Source organism: Coccinella septempunctata, chromosome 5 (assembly GCF_907165205.1).
Source record: "Coccinella septempunctata chromosome 5, icCocSept1.1, whole genome shotgun sequence".
Taxonomy (NCBI): Eukaryota; Metazoa; Arthropoda; class Insecta; order Coleoptera; family Coccinellidae; genus Coccinella; species Coccinella septempunctata.
Genome location: NC_058193.1, coordinates 31,662,367 through 31,681,629, shown reverse-complemented (window position 1 = coordinate 31,681,629; position 19,263 = coordinate 31,662,367). Strand labels below are relative to the sequence as shown.

Sequence of the window (19,263 nt, the reverse complement as noted above, 5' to 3'; positions counted from 1 at the left end):
AAAAAAAAGGCTAATTTTGCGAGACCTCCATTAATGGGTTAACGAAGGGCAGAAAGGTGTTTGTCGTACTGAGGGATGAAAAATTATTTTCACGTCGATTTCTATGATCAGATGTGAATTTAGATAGATTTCCTCGAAGTTATTCAGACATTGAAGGGTTACAACCTTTCCTGACAAATTTCGAATTAATCTGAAGAGCAGAATGGACCAAAATTAGTTGCAAGAATTGATCTGCGTAAACTAGGTACACAAACAAACGTTGAAAGTTGAATAAAAGCCTGTAAGAAGTATCTGGTGAAAGTACCACGCATGAGACGAAAGCAAGAAAAAATTTCGTATGTTGGGTGCAAAATGGTGGATGCGCCAGACACTTGGATATAATTTTTTTTTTTAATTAAGTTTGGAGGAAAATGTTGAACTTAACAATATTATCTGTTGTGGCATTAGTCCCTTCTAAACCTTTATTCTTAAGCCATTATACAAGGTGAGACTTTGACCCGTATATTTTAACAGTAGATTCTTGAGGTAAAAAAAAAACACTTTCCTATACCATTACATATTTCCGAATCGACACGGTTTTTAAGATACAGGCTCTTGAAGAATGTTATTTAAAGTGTTTAAGGTGTTACGAAAAGTGTTTCTTTCAACCTCAAGAATCTACTGTTAAAATTTTTGTGCCAGTCAAAGACCAACCCTGTATATCTCCATTGGCGATACCAAACTCCAGCACAATCACCTTTTCATCTCGTTGGTTCGCTACATTCATGATATCTCGCATAATCTTCAAAGATTCTCCTTTAATTGAGATAAGGCTGGCGCCAGGATCAATCGAAATACTATATATTCGAATTTTTTTTTTATTTTCCGAGAAATATCAACTGATAAGATACCGATTCTGTCCCCGGTGTTTTCGTATAGCAAAATTGTGACTGTTTGTTTTCGCTGACGTCAATCGATTGCGATTGTTTGAAGTGCTTCGAGGGGACCCTAAGGGTTGGGACGGTGACCTAGTCTTTTAACTTTTCGCAGTCGGCTGAATTTTATCTGCTGATACTTCTGTGGAAACACAGCATGACTTCTTCCGGTAGTTCTGTTCCAAGGAGGAATTTTGGTGTTTCGAATTCCTTCTTTCAGTTAAAAAAAAAGGATCAATCACGTCCAGAAATGCCAACCTGTGTAATACAATGTGTTCCTAGGGAAATATTGCGATTTTAAGAAAATCAACCTTGTTGTACAGGATGGGAATATAGAAAAGAGAAAAATGTTCGTTTTTTGGCTAAGGATTTAGAAATAGTGCTGGCCTTACAAAGTTTGTCTTCTCTTTGTGTCCTCCTAAGGACCTCTGCTATTGTCAAAAATGTTTGTCTGTTTTGCAATTGACTTAATTTGCTGCTTTGTTTAGATTCTAGCCAAACGGGGATGTTCGAATGAAACCGATTTTGTGGAGTTGAGGTATCATATCTTGCTCAGATGGCTAAGTCATACAGGCATCTTATACAGAGTGTTCGTTAACAAATGCGAAGGACTTAGGGAGATGATTCCTCGATGAAAATAAGCAGGGGTAGTTCCTATAAATTTTTTTCGAAATCGACCTCCCTTCCAAGATACAGCCTTTGGAAGGCGATGATGAGTTGACAGTTTTCAATTTTTTTTACGGGTTCTAAGAAACACTGAGTCATGAAACTATGCATAATATGAAGCACTAAGTAGATGTCATCACACAATTTTTTACAGATTCCATAACTTCATTATTAGGTGTAGAAAATATCAACCCCTTATGATTTTTCTTCAAAAATTGTTTTCGTGGTATAGATTTTCGAAAAATAAAATTCTCTAATGGTTTCCCATTCAATTCTGGAGAAAAAAAAGTCTCTTGCAAAATTTCGATACAGTTGATACTTTTCTCGGAATAAATAAAAACTTACAAGCAGTATACGAAGGTCTATGAGGCAGAGAGTTGATGCATGTATTTTAGCTGGAGGTATTCTATGGAACACATACGATGAACACATATTTTCCGAAAATCTATCCCACGAAAACAATTTTTGAAGGGAAATCATAAGGGGTTGGATTTCTCAACCCCTAATAATAAAGTTATGAGATCTAAAAAAATGTGAGAGTAACATCTACTTAGTGCTTCATATTATGTATAGTTTTATGACTCAGTGTTCTTTAGAACCCATAAAAAAATTAAAAACTGTCAACTCGTCGTCGCCTACCAAAGGCTGTATTCTGGAAGGGAGGTCGATTTCGAAAAAAATTTATAGGAACTACCCCTGCTTATGTTCATCGAGGAATCATCTCCCTAAGTCCTTCGCATTTGTTAACGAACACCCTGTATAAGATGCCTGTATGACTTAGCCATCTGAGCAAGATATGATACCTCAACTCCACAAAATCGGTTTCATTCGAACATCTCCGTTTGGCTAGAATCTAAACTAAGCAGCAAATGAAGTCAATTGCAAAACAGACAAACATTTTTGACAATAGCAGAGGTCCTTAGGAGGACACAAAGAGAAGACAAACTTTGTAAGGCCAGCACTATTTCTAAATCCTTAGCCAAAAAACGAACATTTTTCTCTTTCTTATATTCCCATCCTGTACAACAAGGTTGATTTTCTTAAAGTCGCAATATTTCCCTAGGAACACATTGTAGGTATTACACAGGTTGGCATTTCTGGACGTGATTGATCCTTCAGTTTTTTAACTGAAAGGGAGAATTCGAAACACCAAAATTCCTCTTTAGAAGTCACGCATTTGTTTACAGACACCCTGCAGATAACTCCCACAAGCTTCGAGTTTCTAGAGCCAAAGTGTTTCACACATAAATCCAGATGTATCTAGACAAATACAGTACATCGCAAATGGGACTCGCAGGACCAACAAAAGCTCTCTTAATTGCGGCAAAACCTGACAGCCACTCAAACCGCCATTTACGTCTACCGATTGATTGGCGTAAACGATACCTCCATCGTCCTTGGGAGTTTTTCTTAATGGGGCCCCCCAAAACGGTACATCCTACATGCCGATTATGGCTCAGCGAACCGCGATCGATATCCTTTTGCATCATCCGCGACCTTCGGGCAATTTTTCACGTTGAGCAGAGCCGTTCAACGCGAGCTGAGCAACAGATGAGACTATATAAGTTCTTTGTTCTCTCGGGGAATGTCCTCTCTTTTTGTCTGCAACAATTTCTAGTGGAAGATAATGAATTGTTGGCATTTCTCGTCGAAGGAAACGTGAGAAGGTTGTTAACACGTGAAAACGAAGTTCCGGTGGCGATGGGGTGCCGCAAGGCTGCGTTCTGGGAACCTTATTTATCGGAAACGTTTCTGGTTGCGTGTGGGAAGGCATAAAACGAGGATGGTTCAGTGGGCTGACCTAAATATGGGCAACATAAGCCTCTATGTCTGGTAGGAGTGTCTTGTTCCTATCAGCTTATTGTTGAGCGTTTTGTGATCCTGAAATTTCGCTTCAAAATTTCCGTCGATAACGAAATGATAGGTAAAATAGTGAAAGAGTACTTAATTTTGTGATTAGTTCATTAAATGCTGCAAATGGCAACATTCACTTCCATGCAATAATATAAGTTTTGTTGAAAACTTTCACGTACATTACTCAAGATTTCTGGTGTAATTTAACGGCATTCATTAATGATCCAAGTTCGCAAATCATCCAGTGATTCAGGCTGGGCAGCGTTGATCTTGGATTTCAGGTGACCCCATAGAAAAAAGTCCAGTGGAGCCAGATCGGGTGATGTGGGTGGCCACTCAATATGTACCCTTCTTCCAATCCAGGCTTGAGGAAAATTTTCATCTGAATAAGATTCAGATTTGATGGAGGCCTATTTCATCTAAAGCGCCTCAGAGCAAAAACACGTTCAAAGTTTATCACGGAACTTCAATATGCAGACGACTGCGCACTTATAGCTAGCAGCCCAGAAGATTTCCAGATATTGCTGGACACCTATAAACATATATACGAAGCTTTAGGCCTTAGACTCAATAACGACAAAACCAAAATCCTGGTAAGTCCGCCAGAAAGCCTTCAAACACATATCAGCCTGGAGAATGAAACTCTAGAACAGGTCGAGCACTTCAAATACTTGGGAAGCTTCATAAATACCAGGGCTAACCTAGACACGGAAATACACAACCGTATCAATTCGGCATCACGGGCATTCTGGAAGCTAAAGGTCAGAGTGTTTCAAAATCACGACCTCAATCTGAAGACCAAGACAGCTGTTTACAAAGCAGTCGTCCTACCAACGCTTCTTTACGGAAGCGAAAGCTGGACGCCCTACAGGCGACATATTGAACAGCTTGAACAAACGCAACAACGTCATCTAAGACAGATAGTGCACATCAGATGGTTCCACAAAGTTTAGAATGCAGAAGTGTTGCAACGCGCGAGTTGTACAACAATTGAGACTCAAGTAACGAGGGCCCGACTCAGATAGAGCGGCCACATTCTGAGGATGCAAGACACAAGACTCCCCAAAATAGCTCTGTATGGCGAATTGACAGAGGGAGCTCGGAAACCAGGAGGCCAGTGTAAGCGGTTTAAGGATACACTACGTCAGTCCCTAAAATCAGTTAATGCCAATCACAACTGGGAACAACTGGACAGGTCACAGTGGAGGTCTTTGGTACACAGTTATAATGGAGACCCGAGAAGAATACAGCAGCGGTCAGATCTGGTTGATGACTACCCATGCCCTGAGTGTGGAAGGATCTGCAGGTCAAGGTTGAGTCCCATCAGTCACAGGAGGGCACATAGTCGCAATTAGCTCGCAGCTCGCACCTTTTTTTGTCTTTTTGTAGATTTATTCCCGGTAACGGGATAAAGCAATGAATGAATGACACCATTTCAATTTTACTACAAATTTACAATCGCTTTGACACACTTGAAACACCTAAGGTAAATCATAACATAGTCCGTCTACTTTTTTGGACGAAAAATTAATACTTTTTGGACAAACTTTTTTATTTTCAAGTCGGAAAATCGCGGCGTCAAGTTTTCGTTGGACTACCCTGTATAATTCGGTTCTGCCGACCTACAGAAGAGCCGATTTCGTATGGTTATCTCGGTGTTGCTAAACAGAACCAAAGTATTCGGCTACCTAAACAAATATCTGGGCCGAACTTCTCGTCTGGTCCGAGACAATAGAGTCGATTAAACTGACAATCAGGTCCCGTTTCTTGGTCTTTAGATCGGATATCGCGAACTGTTAGCTAGACGGCAATGAGTCACGGATTCCGCGGATGGAGAGACTAGATCGCAGACCAACGTTCTCTCGGCAATGTTTACGGTAGACCGACTTGGTTTCTAGCGAATTTAAACCATATCGAGAACGGTGCGGCGCGTATATGCATGCGGGACCACCTCCTGTTTGGGGAAATGACCCTCTCGTGGTCCCATTACGCAGACGGAGACTGCTAGAAAGTCAATGACTTTCACAATGCCCAAACGTATCGGAAATGATGGTCAATGAACGGCTTTTCGCCGATGACCATGCTGAAAGTGATCGAGAGATGATTGAGAGATGTGGCGAAATGAAGATCGATAGATTGGTATACAGCCTTTGGCTCGTAGAAATATTTTAACAGTAGAATCTTGAGGTCAAAAGGAACACTTTTTTCCTATACCATTTTTTCCGAATCTGCTCAGTTTAAAAGATACAGACTGTTGAAAAACCATAAAAAAATTATATTTTTAGTTCAATCTCACAAACGGTTTTATCGAATGAAATGAATTTCGGAATATAGTTGTTATCAATTCATTTGATGAATCTATTTCGAACACAAGATATCACCCACGTCTTCCAGTTTTCTCATTATGACCATTACGTACCAAAAAATACCAAAAATTCAAATAACCCAACTATTGAAACTAAGTTGGACGCTATTTAATGAATATTTGAACGTTTTGTATGTTCAAAAATTAAAAAGTATCTGTGAAATTTGAAAAATTGGGTACTTTGGTTTAATGCAACTCTGTTTAAAAGATCCACAGATGTAGCTTATTATTCTGAAGGTAATTTTGTTGTTCCAGGGATGGCAGAGCTCATTATGAAAACCTAAAATGTCTATATCTTTTTATCAGGGTCGAATTGAAGAAAAGGTAAAAGAAAAATGTGTTTCTTTTGACCTTAAGAATCTACGGTTAAAATATTTGTACGAGTCAGATACTCGCCCTGTATAGAAACGCACGAACACGTCCATTTTTACCGGTGTGAACCTAGCAGACCGTTTCCAGCAGACCGTTCGACGGAAACACCCGAACGCGGTGACCAGTGGCGTACAGCCAAAATTTTATAACACGGAAACTATTCGCCGGAGCATAACCATATTTGGAATGTAGGACCTTCATATCGACGTGATTAACCACACAAAAAATCAGCGACTCGCATAGGGATCCAGGGGGTGATTCGTCATCCCCTAAATTTCAAAATTCGATAACACGGAGACTATTTGCCGGAGCATAACCATATTTGGTATGTAGGATCGTTATATCGATGTGATTAACCACACAAAAAATCAGCGACTCGCATAGGGATCCAGGGGGTGATTCGTCATCCCCTAAATTTCAAAATTCGATAACACGGAGACTATTCGCCGGAGCATAACCATATTTGGAATGTAGGATCCTTATATCGATGTGATTAACCACACAAAAAATCAGCGACTCGCATAGGGATCCAGGGGGTGATTCGTCATCCCCTAAATTTCAAAATTTTATAACACGTGAACTATTCGCCGGAGCATAACCATATTTGGAATGTAGGATCCTTATATCGATGTGATTAACCACACAAAAAATCAGCGACTCGCATAGGGATCCAGGGGGTGATTCGTCATCCCCTAAATTTCAAAATTCGATAACACGGAGACTATTCGCCGGAGCATAACCATATTTGGAATATAGGATCTTTATATCGATGTGATTAACCACCCAAAAATCAGCGGCTCGCATAGGGATCCAGGGGGTGATTCGTCATCCCCTAAATTTCAAAATTCGATAACACGGAGACTATTCGCCGGAGCATAACCATATTTGGAATGTAGGATCCTTATATCGATGTGATTAACCACACAAAAAATCAGCGACTCGCATAGGGATCCAGGGGGTGATTCGTCATCCCCTAAATTTCAAAATTCGATAACACGGAGACTATTCGCCGGAGCATAACCATATTTGGAATATAGGATCTTTATATCGATGTGATTAACCACACAAAAAATCAGCGACTCGCATAGGGATCCAGGGGGTGATTCGTCATCCCCTAAATTTCAAAATTCGATAACACGGAGACTATTCGCCGGAGCATAACCATATTTGGAATATAGGATCTTTATATCGACATGATCAACCACAAAAAAAATCAGCGACTCGCATAGGGATCCAGGGGGTGATTCGTCATCCCCCAAATTTCAAAATTTTATAACACGGAAACTATTGGCCGGAGCATAACCATATTTGGAATGTAGGATCTTTATATCGATGTGATCAACCACACAAAAAATCAGCGACTCGCATAGGGATCCAGGGGGTGATTCGTCATCCCTTATAATTCGAAATTCGATAACACGGAAACTATTCGCCGGAGCATAACCATATTTGGAATGTAGGATCCTTATATCGATGTGATTAACCACAAAAAAAATCAGCGACTCGCATAGGGATCCAGGGGGTGATTCGTCATCCCCTAAATTTCAAAATTTTATAACACGTGAACTATTCGCCGGAGCATAACCATATTTGGAATGTAGGATCCTTATATCGATGTGATTAACCACAAAAAAAATCAGCGACTCGCATAGGGATCCAGGGGGTGATTCGTCATCCCCTAAATTTCAAAATTCGATAACACGGAAACTATTCGCCGGAGCATAACCATATTTGGAACATAGGATCTTTATATCGACATGATCAACCACAAAAAAAATCAGCGACTCGCATAGGGATCCAGGGGGTGATTCGTCATCCCCCAAATTTCAAAATTTTATAACACGGAAACTATTGGCCGGAGCATAACCATATTTGGAATGTAGGATCTTTATATCGATGTGATCAACCACACAAAAAATCAGCGACTCGCATAGGGATCCAGGGGGTGATTCGTCATCCCTTATAATTCGAAATTCGATAACACGGAAACTATTCGCCGGAGCATAACCATATTTGGAATGTAGGATCCTTATATCGATGTGATTAACCACACAAAAAATCAGCGACTCGCATAGGGATCCAGGGGGTGATTCGTCATCCCCTAAATTTCAAAATTTTATAACACGTGAACTATTCGCCGGAGCATAACCATATTTGGAATGTGGGATCCTTATATCGATGTGATTAACCACACAAAAAATCAGCGACTCGCATAGGGATCCAGGGGGTGATTCGTCATCCCCTAAATTTCAAAATTCGATAACACGGAGACTATTCGCCGGAGCATAACCATATTTGGAATATAGGATCTTTATATCGATGTGATTAACCACACAAAAAATCAGCGACTCGCATAGGGATCCAGGGGGTGATTCGTCATCCCCTAAATTTCAAAATTTTATAACACGTGAACTATTCGCCGGAGCATAACCATATTTGGAATGTAGGATCCTTATATCGATGTGATTAACCACACAAAAAATCAGCGACTCGCATAGGGATCCAGGGGGTGATTCGTCATCCCCTAAATTTCAAAATTCGATAACACGGAGACTATTCGCCGGAGCATAACCATATTTGGAATGTAGGATCTTTATATCGATGTGATTAACCACACAAAAAATCAGCGACTCGCATAGGGATCCAGGGGGTGATTCGTCATCCCCTAAATTTCAAAATTCGATAACACGGAGACTATTCGCCGGAGCATAACCATATTTGGTATGTAGGATCGTTATATCGATGTGATTAACCACACAAAAAATCAGCGACTCGCATAGGGATCCAGGGGGTGATTCGTCATCCCCTAAATTTCAAAATTCGATAACACGGAGACTATTCGCCGGAGCATAACCATATTTGGAATATAGGATCTTTATATCGATGTGATTAACCACCCAAAAATCAGCGGCTCGCATAGGGATCCAGGGGGTGATTCGTCATCCCCTAAATTTCAAAATTCGATAACACGGAGACTATTCGCCGGAGCATAACCATATTTGGAATGTAGGATCCTTATATCGATGTGATTAACCACACAAAAAATCAGCGACTCGCATAGGGATCCAGGGGGTGATTCGTCATCCCCTAAATTTCAAAATTCGATAACACGGAGACTATTCGCCGGAGCATAACCATATTTGGAATATAGGATCTTTATATCGATGTGATTAACCACACAAAAAATCAGCGACTCGCATAGGGATCCAGGGGGTGATTCGTCATCCCCTAAATATCAAAATTCGATAACACGGAGACTATTCGCCGGAGCATAACCATATTTGGTATGTAGGATCGTTATATCGATGTGATTAACCACACAAAAAATCAGCGACTCGCATAGGGATCCAGGGGGTGATTCGTCATCCCCTAAATTTCAAAATTCGATAACACGGAGACTATTCGCCGGAGCATAACCATATTTGGAATATAGGATCTTTATATCGATGTGATTAACCACACAAAAAATCAGCGACTCGCATAGGGATCCAGGGGGTGATTCGTCATCCCCTAAATTTCAAAATTCGATAACACGGAGACTATTTGCCGGAGCATAACCATATTTGGTATGTAGGATCGTTATATCGATGTGATTAACCACACAAAAAATCAGCGACTCGCATAGGGATCCAGGGGGTGATTCGTCATCCCCTAAATTTCAAAATTCGATAACACGGAGACTATTCGCCGGAGCATAACCATATTTGGTATGTAGGATCGTTATATCGATGTGATTAACCACACAAAAAATCAGCGACTCGCATAGGGATCCAGGGGGTGATTCGTCATCCCCTAAATTTCAAAATTCGATAACACGGAGACTATTCGCCGGAGCATAACCATATTTGGAATGTAGGATCCTTATATCGATGTGATTAACCACACAAAAAATCAGCGACTCGCATAGGGATCCAGGGGGTGATTCGTCATCCCCTAAATTTCAAAATTTTATAACACGTGAACTATTCGCCGGAGCATAACCATATTTGGAATGTAGGATCCTTATATCGATGTGATTAACCACACAAAAAATCAGCGACTCGCATAGGGATCCAGGGGGTGATTCGTCATCCCCTAAATTTCAAAATTCGATAACACGGAGACTATTCGCCGGAGCATAACCATATTTGGAATGTAGGATCTTTATATCGATGTGATTAACCACACAAAAAATCAGCGACTCGCATAGGGATCCAGGGGGTGATTCGTCATCCCCTAAATTTCAAAATTCGATAACACGGAGACTATTCGCCGGAGCATAACCATATTTGGTATGTAGGATCGTTATATCGATGTGATTAACCACACAAAAAATCAGCGACTCGCATAGGGATCCAGGGGGTGATTCGTCATCCCCTAAATTTCAAAATTCGATAACACGGAGACTATTCGCCGGAGCATAACCATATTTGGAATGTAGGATCCTTATATCGATGTGATTAACCACACAAAAAATCAGCGACTCGCATAGGGATCCAGGGGGTGATTCGTCATCCCCTAAATTTCAAAATTTTATAACACGTGAACTATTCGCCGGAGCATAACCATATTTGGAATGTAGGATCCTTATATCGATGTGATTAACCACACAAAAAATCAGCGACTCGCATAGGGATCCAGGGGGTGATTCGTCATCCCCTAAATTTCAAAATTCGATAACACGGAGACTATTCGCCGGAGCATAACCATATTTGGAATGTAGGATCTTTATATCGATGTGATTAACCACACAAAAAATCAGCGACTCGCATAGGGATCCAGGGGGTGATTCGTCATCCCCTAAATTTCAAAATTCGATAACACGGAGACTATTCGCCGGAGCATAACCATATTTGGTATGTAGGATCGTTATATCGATGTGATTAACCACACAAAAAATCAGCGACTCGCATAGGGATCCAGGGGGTGATTCGTCATCCCCTAAATTTCAAAATTCGATAACACGGAGACTATTCGCCGGAGCATAACCATATTTGGAATATAGGATCTTTATATCGATGTGATTAACCACACAAAAAATCAGCGACTCGCATAGGGATCCAGGGGGTGATTCGTCATCCCCTAAATTTCAAAATTCGATAACACGGAGACTATTCGCCGGAGCATAACCATATTTGGAATGTAGGATCCTTATATCGATGTGATTAACCACACAAAAAATCAGCGACTCGCATAGGGATCCAGGGGGTGATTCGTCATCCCCTAAATTTCAAAATTCGATAACACGGAGACTATTCGCCGGAGCATAACCATATTTGGAATATAGGATCTTTATATCGATGTGATTAACCACACAAAAAATCAGCGACTCGCATAGGGATCCAGGGGGTGATTCGTCATCCCCTAAATTTCAAAATTTTATAACACGTGAACTATTCGCCGGAGCATAACCATATTTGGAATGTAGGATCCTTATATCGATGTGATTAACCACACAAAAAATCAGCGACTCGCATAGGGATCCAGGGGGTGATTTGTCTTTCCTTATATTTCGAAATTCGATAACACGGAAACTATTCGCATGGATCCCTATGCGAGTCGCTGATTTTTTGTGTGGTTAATCACATCGATATAAAGATCCTATATTCCAAATATGGTTATGCTCCGGCGAATAGTCTCCGTGTTATCGAATTTTGAAATTTAGGGGATGACGAATCACCCCCTGGATCCCTATGCGAGTCGCTGATTTTTTGTGTGGTTAATCACATCGATATAAGGATCCTACATTCCAAATATGGTTATGCTCCGGCGAATAGTCTCCGTGTTATCGAATTTTGAAATTTAGGGGATGACGAATCACCCCCTGGATCCCTATGCGAGCCGCTGATTTTTGGGTGGTTAATCACATCGATATAAAGATCCTATATTCCAAATATGGTTATGCTCCGGCGAATAGTCTCCGTGTTATCGAATTTTGAAATTTAGGGGATGACGAATCACCCCCTGGATCCCTATGCGAGTCGCTGATTTTTTGTGTGGTTAATCACATCGATATAACGATCCTACATACCAAATATGGTTATGCTCCGGCAAATAGTCTCCGTGTTATCGAATTTTGAAATTTAGGGGATGACGAATCACCCCCTGGATCCCTATGCGAGTCGCTGATTTTTTGTGTGGTTAATCACGTCGATATGAAGGTCCTACATTCCAAATATGGTTATGCTCCGGCGAATAGTTTCCGTGTTATAAAATTTTGGCTGTACGCCACTGGTCACCGCGTTCGGGTGTTTCCGTCGAACGGTCTGCTGGAAACGGTCTGCTAGGTTCACACCGGTCCATTTTTGATTCCGAGGCGACAATTTTAATGGCTTACTCCGTATAAAGGAAAAAATAACAAATCGAAAGTTTTCCAATTAGCAGCATCGCCAGCTATTCGACGAAATATGAAATATTGTTTTTCTGCACGAGGACGAGGTCAATATTGACTGATATTTGGAAAACAAGATGAGTCTGCCGCTAATTTCGAAGCAAATATTTACTTTTACTTAAAACGCCAAGAGATAATCGCAATTTTAACAGTTTCTAAAAGCAATGCATCGTTTCCCAAGCTGCATCGTATCGGGACGGTGCCAAGTAATGAATTACATGCTAGAGAGTCGAATGAACGTTCGAGGATTTTCGTTTGACCTGTAAAAATGTCGAATTCCGAAGGCCTCAACTGATCCTAAAGGAGAATAGAAACAGTTTGAAGGGTCTGTCATTCATTCATTGCTGTATCCCTTAACCTGGAATAAATCTACAAAAAGACAAAAAAAAACAGACTTATGATTTCTTAGGGCTAATTGCGACTGTGTGGTCTCCTGTGACTGAAGAGACCCAATCGTGACCTACAGATCCTTCCACACTCCGGGCATGGATAGTCACCATGCAACCAGATCTGGCCGCCACTGTATCCTTCTCGAGTCTCCATTATAACTGTGCACCAGAGACCTCCACTGTGATCTGTCTAACGCTAGTTGTTCCCAGTTATGATTGGCATTAACTGATTTCAGGGATTGATGTAGTGTATCCTCAAACCGCTTATACTGGCCTCCTGGTTTCTTTGCTCCCTCTGTGAATTCGCCATACAGAGCTATTTTGGGGAGTCTTGTGTCTTGCATCCTCAGAATGTGGCCGCTCCATCTGAGTCGGGCCCTCGTTACTTGAGTCTCAATTGTTGTACAACTCGCGCGTTGCAAGACTTCTGCATTCGAAACTTTGTGGAACCATCTGATGTGCATTATCTGTCTTAGATGACGTTGTTTCGTTGGTTCAAGCTGTTTAATATGTCTCCTGTAGGGCGTCCAGCTTTCGCTTCCGTAAAGAAGCGTTGGGAGGACGACTGCTCTGTAAACAGCTGTCTTGGTCTTCAGATTGAGGTCGTGATTTTGAAACACTCTGACCTTTAGCTTCCAGAATGCCCGTGATGCCGAATTGATACGGTTTTGTATTTTCGTGTCTAGGTTAGCCCTAATATTCATGAAGCTTCCCAAGTATTTGAACTGCTCGACCTGTTCTAGAGTTTCATTCTCCAGGCTGATATGTGTTTGAAGGTTTTCTGGCGGACTTACCAGGATTTTGGTTTTGTCGATATTGAGTCTAAGGCCTAAAGCTTCGTATATATGTTTATAGGTGTCCAACATTATCTGTAGATCCTCTGAGCTGCTAGCGATAAGTGCGCAGTCGTCTGCATATTGAAGTTCCGTGATAAACTTTGTACGGGTTTTTGCTCTGAGGCGCTTCAGGTTAAATAGGCCTCCATCAAATCTGAATCAAAACCTCTTACAGGCATACTCATGTGAGCAATTATCGAGGGTCTGTATTGTGGTGAAAAAAGACAGAAGAGAGTCGACTACTAATCATCTAACGTATGTTGCGGTTTTTTTGTCGTTCATTCAGTAAAACGAGGTTTATTGGTAACGGAGATCTCGGCAATCCTTTTTCCTTGAAAAAAAAATTGAAGAAGGCAGTTATCGCCGCTCGCAATGAAAGGTTTCTAACGTGGAGAAAGCTGCCTTTTTGAGTGCATTCGCCCGTGCTACATGTGGGTGTTAGAAACGAGTGCCTTCGCGTATAAATCGTCCTGAGACGAAAATGTCAAGATACCGCCGATAATCCGACAGCTCATTATTCACCGTATTCCACTGTTGCTTGGATATTTTCACCGGCCGGTATTTATTGGCCGCAGTCGATAACCAGAGGTGCGGAAAAATCTCAGATAATAATGACTCCTTCGCTCGGGCACTTTTTTGAACCGATATTTCCTGATCGACGAAGGTTGAGCCAGAATTTCTGATTTACACAACATCGGCAAACATTTCAACGTGTGAATCTAAATACAGGGTGTCTCATGAGTAAAGTTGTATATGCAGCTATCAACTTCGTTATTTTGAATGGACCACCCTATATATTTTTACATTTTTGAATTCCTTGTTAAATTTGAATATAAGTTTGATAACTCAACTATGGCTGAATTCTCAACGGTTTTCGAGAAATTTGACTTTTTATTGATATTTTGGCAGTTTGAAGTACTTACATAAAGGACTATAGCTCCGTCCCTATTCTATGTAATTGATTCATATTTGGACTGTCTAGTCAATAAATGATACACTGAAAATCTTCTTTGTAAATAACCATATTATATACAGGGTCCACGAAAACATAGATCCATTATCAAAAAATAAATTTATCAAAATCTGCATTTTTTTAAATGACAGCCCATTTTTTTTCTGTTCATCATTCGAATATTTTTTGTTCGCTTTAAGTTGTTTTAAATGATGAAAAGAAAAAAAAATGGGCTGCCATTTGAAGATTCTGATAAATTTCTGTTTTGATAATGGATCTATGTTTTCGTGGACCCTGTATATAATATGGTTATTTACAAAGAAACTTTTGAGTGCTTCATTTATTGACTAGACACAGTGCAAATTTGAATCAATTTCATTGAATAGGGACGGAGTAAGATGTCTAAAAATATGGTGTATGCACTCGTCAATTTTTGAATGGAATGACATTAGACTAAATCGAAAATGAGAGATTCGTTTCGTGGCGGCGCCACCATGTTCTACCCTTGTTCTATGAAAGAAAATCTAATGATACTCTCTCGCTTTATTTTTCTGCGTTTTTATCGATCACAGATTACAGTCATCTCTGTGTTCCTGATCCATCAAAGAATCAGCTGTTAACGAATATTTGTGATTTACACTTGTATTTTCGTTGTAAAAACGAATCTGCAGATATTTCAACACTATAGAAGGATACGAAAGAGTACTTCTATTTTTCTTCAAGATAGTTTTTGTTTGACAAATTTTATTCGTCAGGAAGACAATTTAATATGATTTCAATAAAACACAGTCGATTGGCGAAATATTCAATATATTCAGTTGACTGAAACGCAATTTTCACTAAATCTTTGAAGAATATTTGAAGAACAGACTCGAACAGATTAACATATTTCTGTTTCTTAATACATGCTCACAATTCACATTACTTATTTTCAATACGGTTCCTTTATTGCTTGAATATTGCAGAAGTCACCATAAAACTGTTAGCTCTATCCGTGCCGAATGTTCATCTGATTTGGCTCTGCCTCAATTTCTAATAACAAAGGGTGATAGTCCAACAACACCGAATTCTTAGCTGTAGTTCCTGATTGTCCATACAGAAAACTGAACGACATGTTCAATGAATGAATATTGTACGACCTTTCTCGAAAGTAATACATTTTCACACACCAATAATCGCTTATAAATACAGCACATTCGCAAGTCGTAGGAATGCATTCAAATTATTTTCAAATATCATTTGACAACTGTCAATTCCTAAACGGCGCTACCTACAGTGGGAAAAACGAAACTTATCTCTTATTTTCGAAGCGGGAAAAACAAAATCTAATCAGTGCATACACCATGTTTTTAGAGATCTTAGGACGGAGCTATAGTCCGTCATGTAAGTGCCTCAAACTGTCAAAATATTGATAAAAAGTCAAATTTCTCGAAAACCGTTGAGAATTCAGACATAGTTGTGTTATCAAACTTATAATCAAATTTAACAAGGAATTCAAAAATGTGTAAATATATAGTGTGTTCCATTTAAAATATCGAAGTTGATAGCTGTGCAGAAGAAACGAAACACTTTGTATAATTCTAAATAATTTTAGGAGTTGCTCTACTTAAAAAGGAGAAAGTTTTATTTCAATCTCCTTTTTGTAAAGTTAATAGAATTAGTGTATTCCTAGAAATCCTTTTTGAAAATTCATTAATATTGGCTGTTGACGCCTGATGTTTTCCCTTATTTTTAACAATCAATCTGTCTTTGTTCTAGGTGGAACAGAGAGATGTCCCTGGCATCGATTGCGCCTACCTGGCCATGGACACCGAAGAAGGGGTAGAAGTGGTCTGGAACGAAGTCCAATTTTCGGAACGTAAGAATTTCAAGAATCAGGAGGAGAAGATCCAGTTGATCTTCGAGAATCTCACCCAGTTGGAACATCCGAATATCGTCAAGTTCCACAGATACTGGACGGACACACACAACGACAAGCCGAGGGTAAGGGAACCTTCTTTTTTCATCTATAAAATCGTTAAAAATGTGGGCTGAGAAGATACAGTTTGGCCAATGAAGAATACAGTATGAATATGTTCGATTTAATAATCAGGATCTTTCATTTCCGCGTCATTTTATATCCAGGTTGGAGTTGTGCTACTCTGATGAGTTCAAATAAGGCCGAAACAATGGTGATCATTACTCTTCTTCGATTGAACACTCTATCGGTTGGCACTTGGATGGTTCTTTCGATTCAGATGATAACATTGGTAGATATTTACCTATACCACATGCTGTTATTGTCTTAAATATTTTCTATGACTAGATTTCTTGATGAAAATTGGGAAAATTACCCCTGTGTCCACTACAATCACTACATCTATCATATCAAACTACAACAAGTGTTTCGCTATCATAATATTATCTTGAGGCAGTGAACAAGAACCTGATATACAGAATGGGCAGAATTCGTTGTGAACTGAGTGGTATCTCGAGAACTATGAAGGCTAGAAAAAAAAAGGAAGACACATTCTCAAGCTCCTTCTGCCTGAGTAATCCAAATCTGAAAACAGAATCGGCCTATAGTTTCTAGATTTTGAGTTATGAACAAAAATTGAGAAATTGCCATTTTCAATCATGCTGAATTACTCGCTTGTTTCAACACCTACTCGAAAATCATTATGACATTCTTCAGGCAATGTTTTATGAGTTATTCGAACAGGATTTTATTGAATTTTTCGATCCAGCCATTTGCAAGACTCCGATATTTCAAATTCTAACTAAATATTTCATGAAAAAAAATTTCAAGAATCCTCGACCACTTTGTTGCAAATTTTGAGAAAGTCTGCATTGTATATCACGAAAATGAAAACAGAAACTCCAAATTGCATTTTATACGTCTCGAAATCGCCTTCTCACACTGATCGTAATATTATTCCTATTTATATCTCGATATAAAATTAGTTATGATTTCTACGAAATGCTTGAATTTCTTTCGAAGGGAGCCAAAACCTATATAATTTTCGATCAGTCCTCTTCAGTATGATGCTGTGGAACCATTCCAAACCGTAATTTGGCAATCGGATTTTTTCTAATTGATTCATATTTCACTTTTGCGTTCACGATCATTTAGGCCAGATGGAAATCCCAATTGGTCAATCCCTAGTTAGTGCGAATATCTATCTATATGATCGCCAACCGACTAATTTAGCTGAAATTCAACCGAGAAATGTAGCATAGGCTTTTCTTTGATCAGTTTTAGTATACTTGAAAAGAGTTTTCGTCTGGGATAAGTTTTCAAATTTATGAAAAAGTACCTGTCCAGGCGGGACTGGAACCCACGAGCTCTTGATTGCCGGTTAAGTGCTCTACCACTGAGCTACCAAAAGGACAGATATACCATCGACCCAAAAAGAACCACTATTCAAAGAATACAGTGTTGAAGGCCAAGCTGAGAAACATATAAGTAATAAATGTTGGTTATTTCGTAATAGTTGAAATGCACAATTAATCAAAAAAAGACCCACACTATTTTTTCACCCTCGAATTCAAACTATTCATTTATACCCTGTATAGTATAGAAGAAAGATGAGAATCAGTTCCAAAGGCCTACTACTATCAGGCCTAAAGGTTCAGCAGAAAATCCCTGTATTTATACCGCGAAAATTATCGAAGTGACATATTGATCACTAGAACAGGTTTCGTTTTTGCTGTGTGCATTGAATTCGGCTGAATCAAGTGTTAGTAATTTCGTAGTATCCTATTTTTATAACAGTTAATGACATTTGAAACTCCGTCTCGTTTATTTTCAGTACGATTATTCAACAATTGTTTCGTGTATTGTTTTCAGATCTCACTTTGACCGTATTATTCATCTGATCACAACGCGAATATGTGTCAAAATTGGTCGACACACTTTCAGTGATCCCAATAACCAACTAAGGGATGATTACCCTCATATCTTCCGATAATAACCATATCCTCAATTATAACCCCTCGAAAAAGAACTTATTTTAGTAATTTAGTATCAACACATGATCATCTCATTTTTTAATTTATGAACTGACAGAAAATTAAATTTTTCATTCTTGAAGCTCGCTCTGAGCGAAAAGAAACAAATTGAAATAAATCCTATCGTTAACTGAATTGACTGTCCCAGCACCTCTTCTACTCTAATTGAACACCAATAATTTCTACTCTCCACACTCCACATGATCCGTAAGGCGTAATGGCCCAAACGGGTACAATGTAAATATCATTCACGTGATATTCTGAAACTGATTACGCATAAAGGTCGATTAGTAGCAGCTCATTGTTCGTTCGTTAGCCAATAAAACTGCTGTTACCAGAATTATTACAATTCGTACACCCGACGCTACCACTATCTGAATTAGCGCTCCCAAATTGTGATAACCAGTGAAGAGTTAGGTGGCGCCATCTACCGGTTCGTAAACAAACTCGCGAATCGAATCGATGATTCGCTTCCCGGCGTGGATGCAGGTTGAAACGTGGGGTTTCCTATCGAATTGAAATTTTTAATGCATCGGATTAGTAGTACTTATTGAT

At 39.5% G+C, this 19,263-nt stretch overlaps 1 protein-coding gene across 3 annotated transcripts in view; it reads left to right on the top strand.

The window, feature by feature from the left end:
* LOC123312800 (nuclear receptor-binding protein homolog) overlaps positions 1–19,263 on the top strand; it is an 84,624-nt gene that overhangs the window by 53,086 nt on the left and 12,275 nt on the right. For all 3 annotated transcript variants that reach the window (XM_044897300.1, XM_044897299.1, XR_006537683.1), the window contains exon 2: positions 16,477–16,701. In XM_044897300.1, coding sequence (XP_044753235.1) covers positions 16,477–16,701 — 225 coding nt within the window. The remainder of the gene's footprint in view (positions 1–16,476; positions 16,702–19,263) is intronic.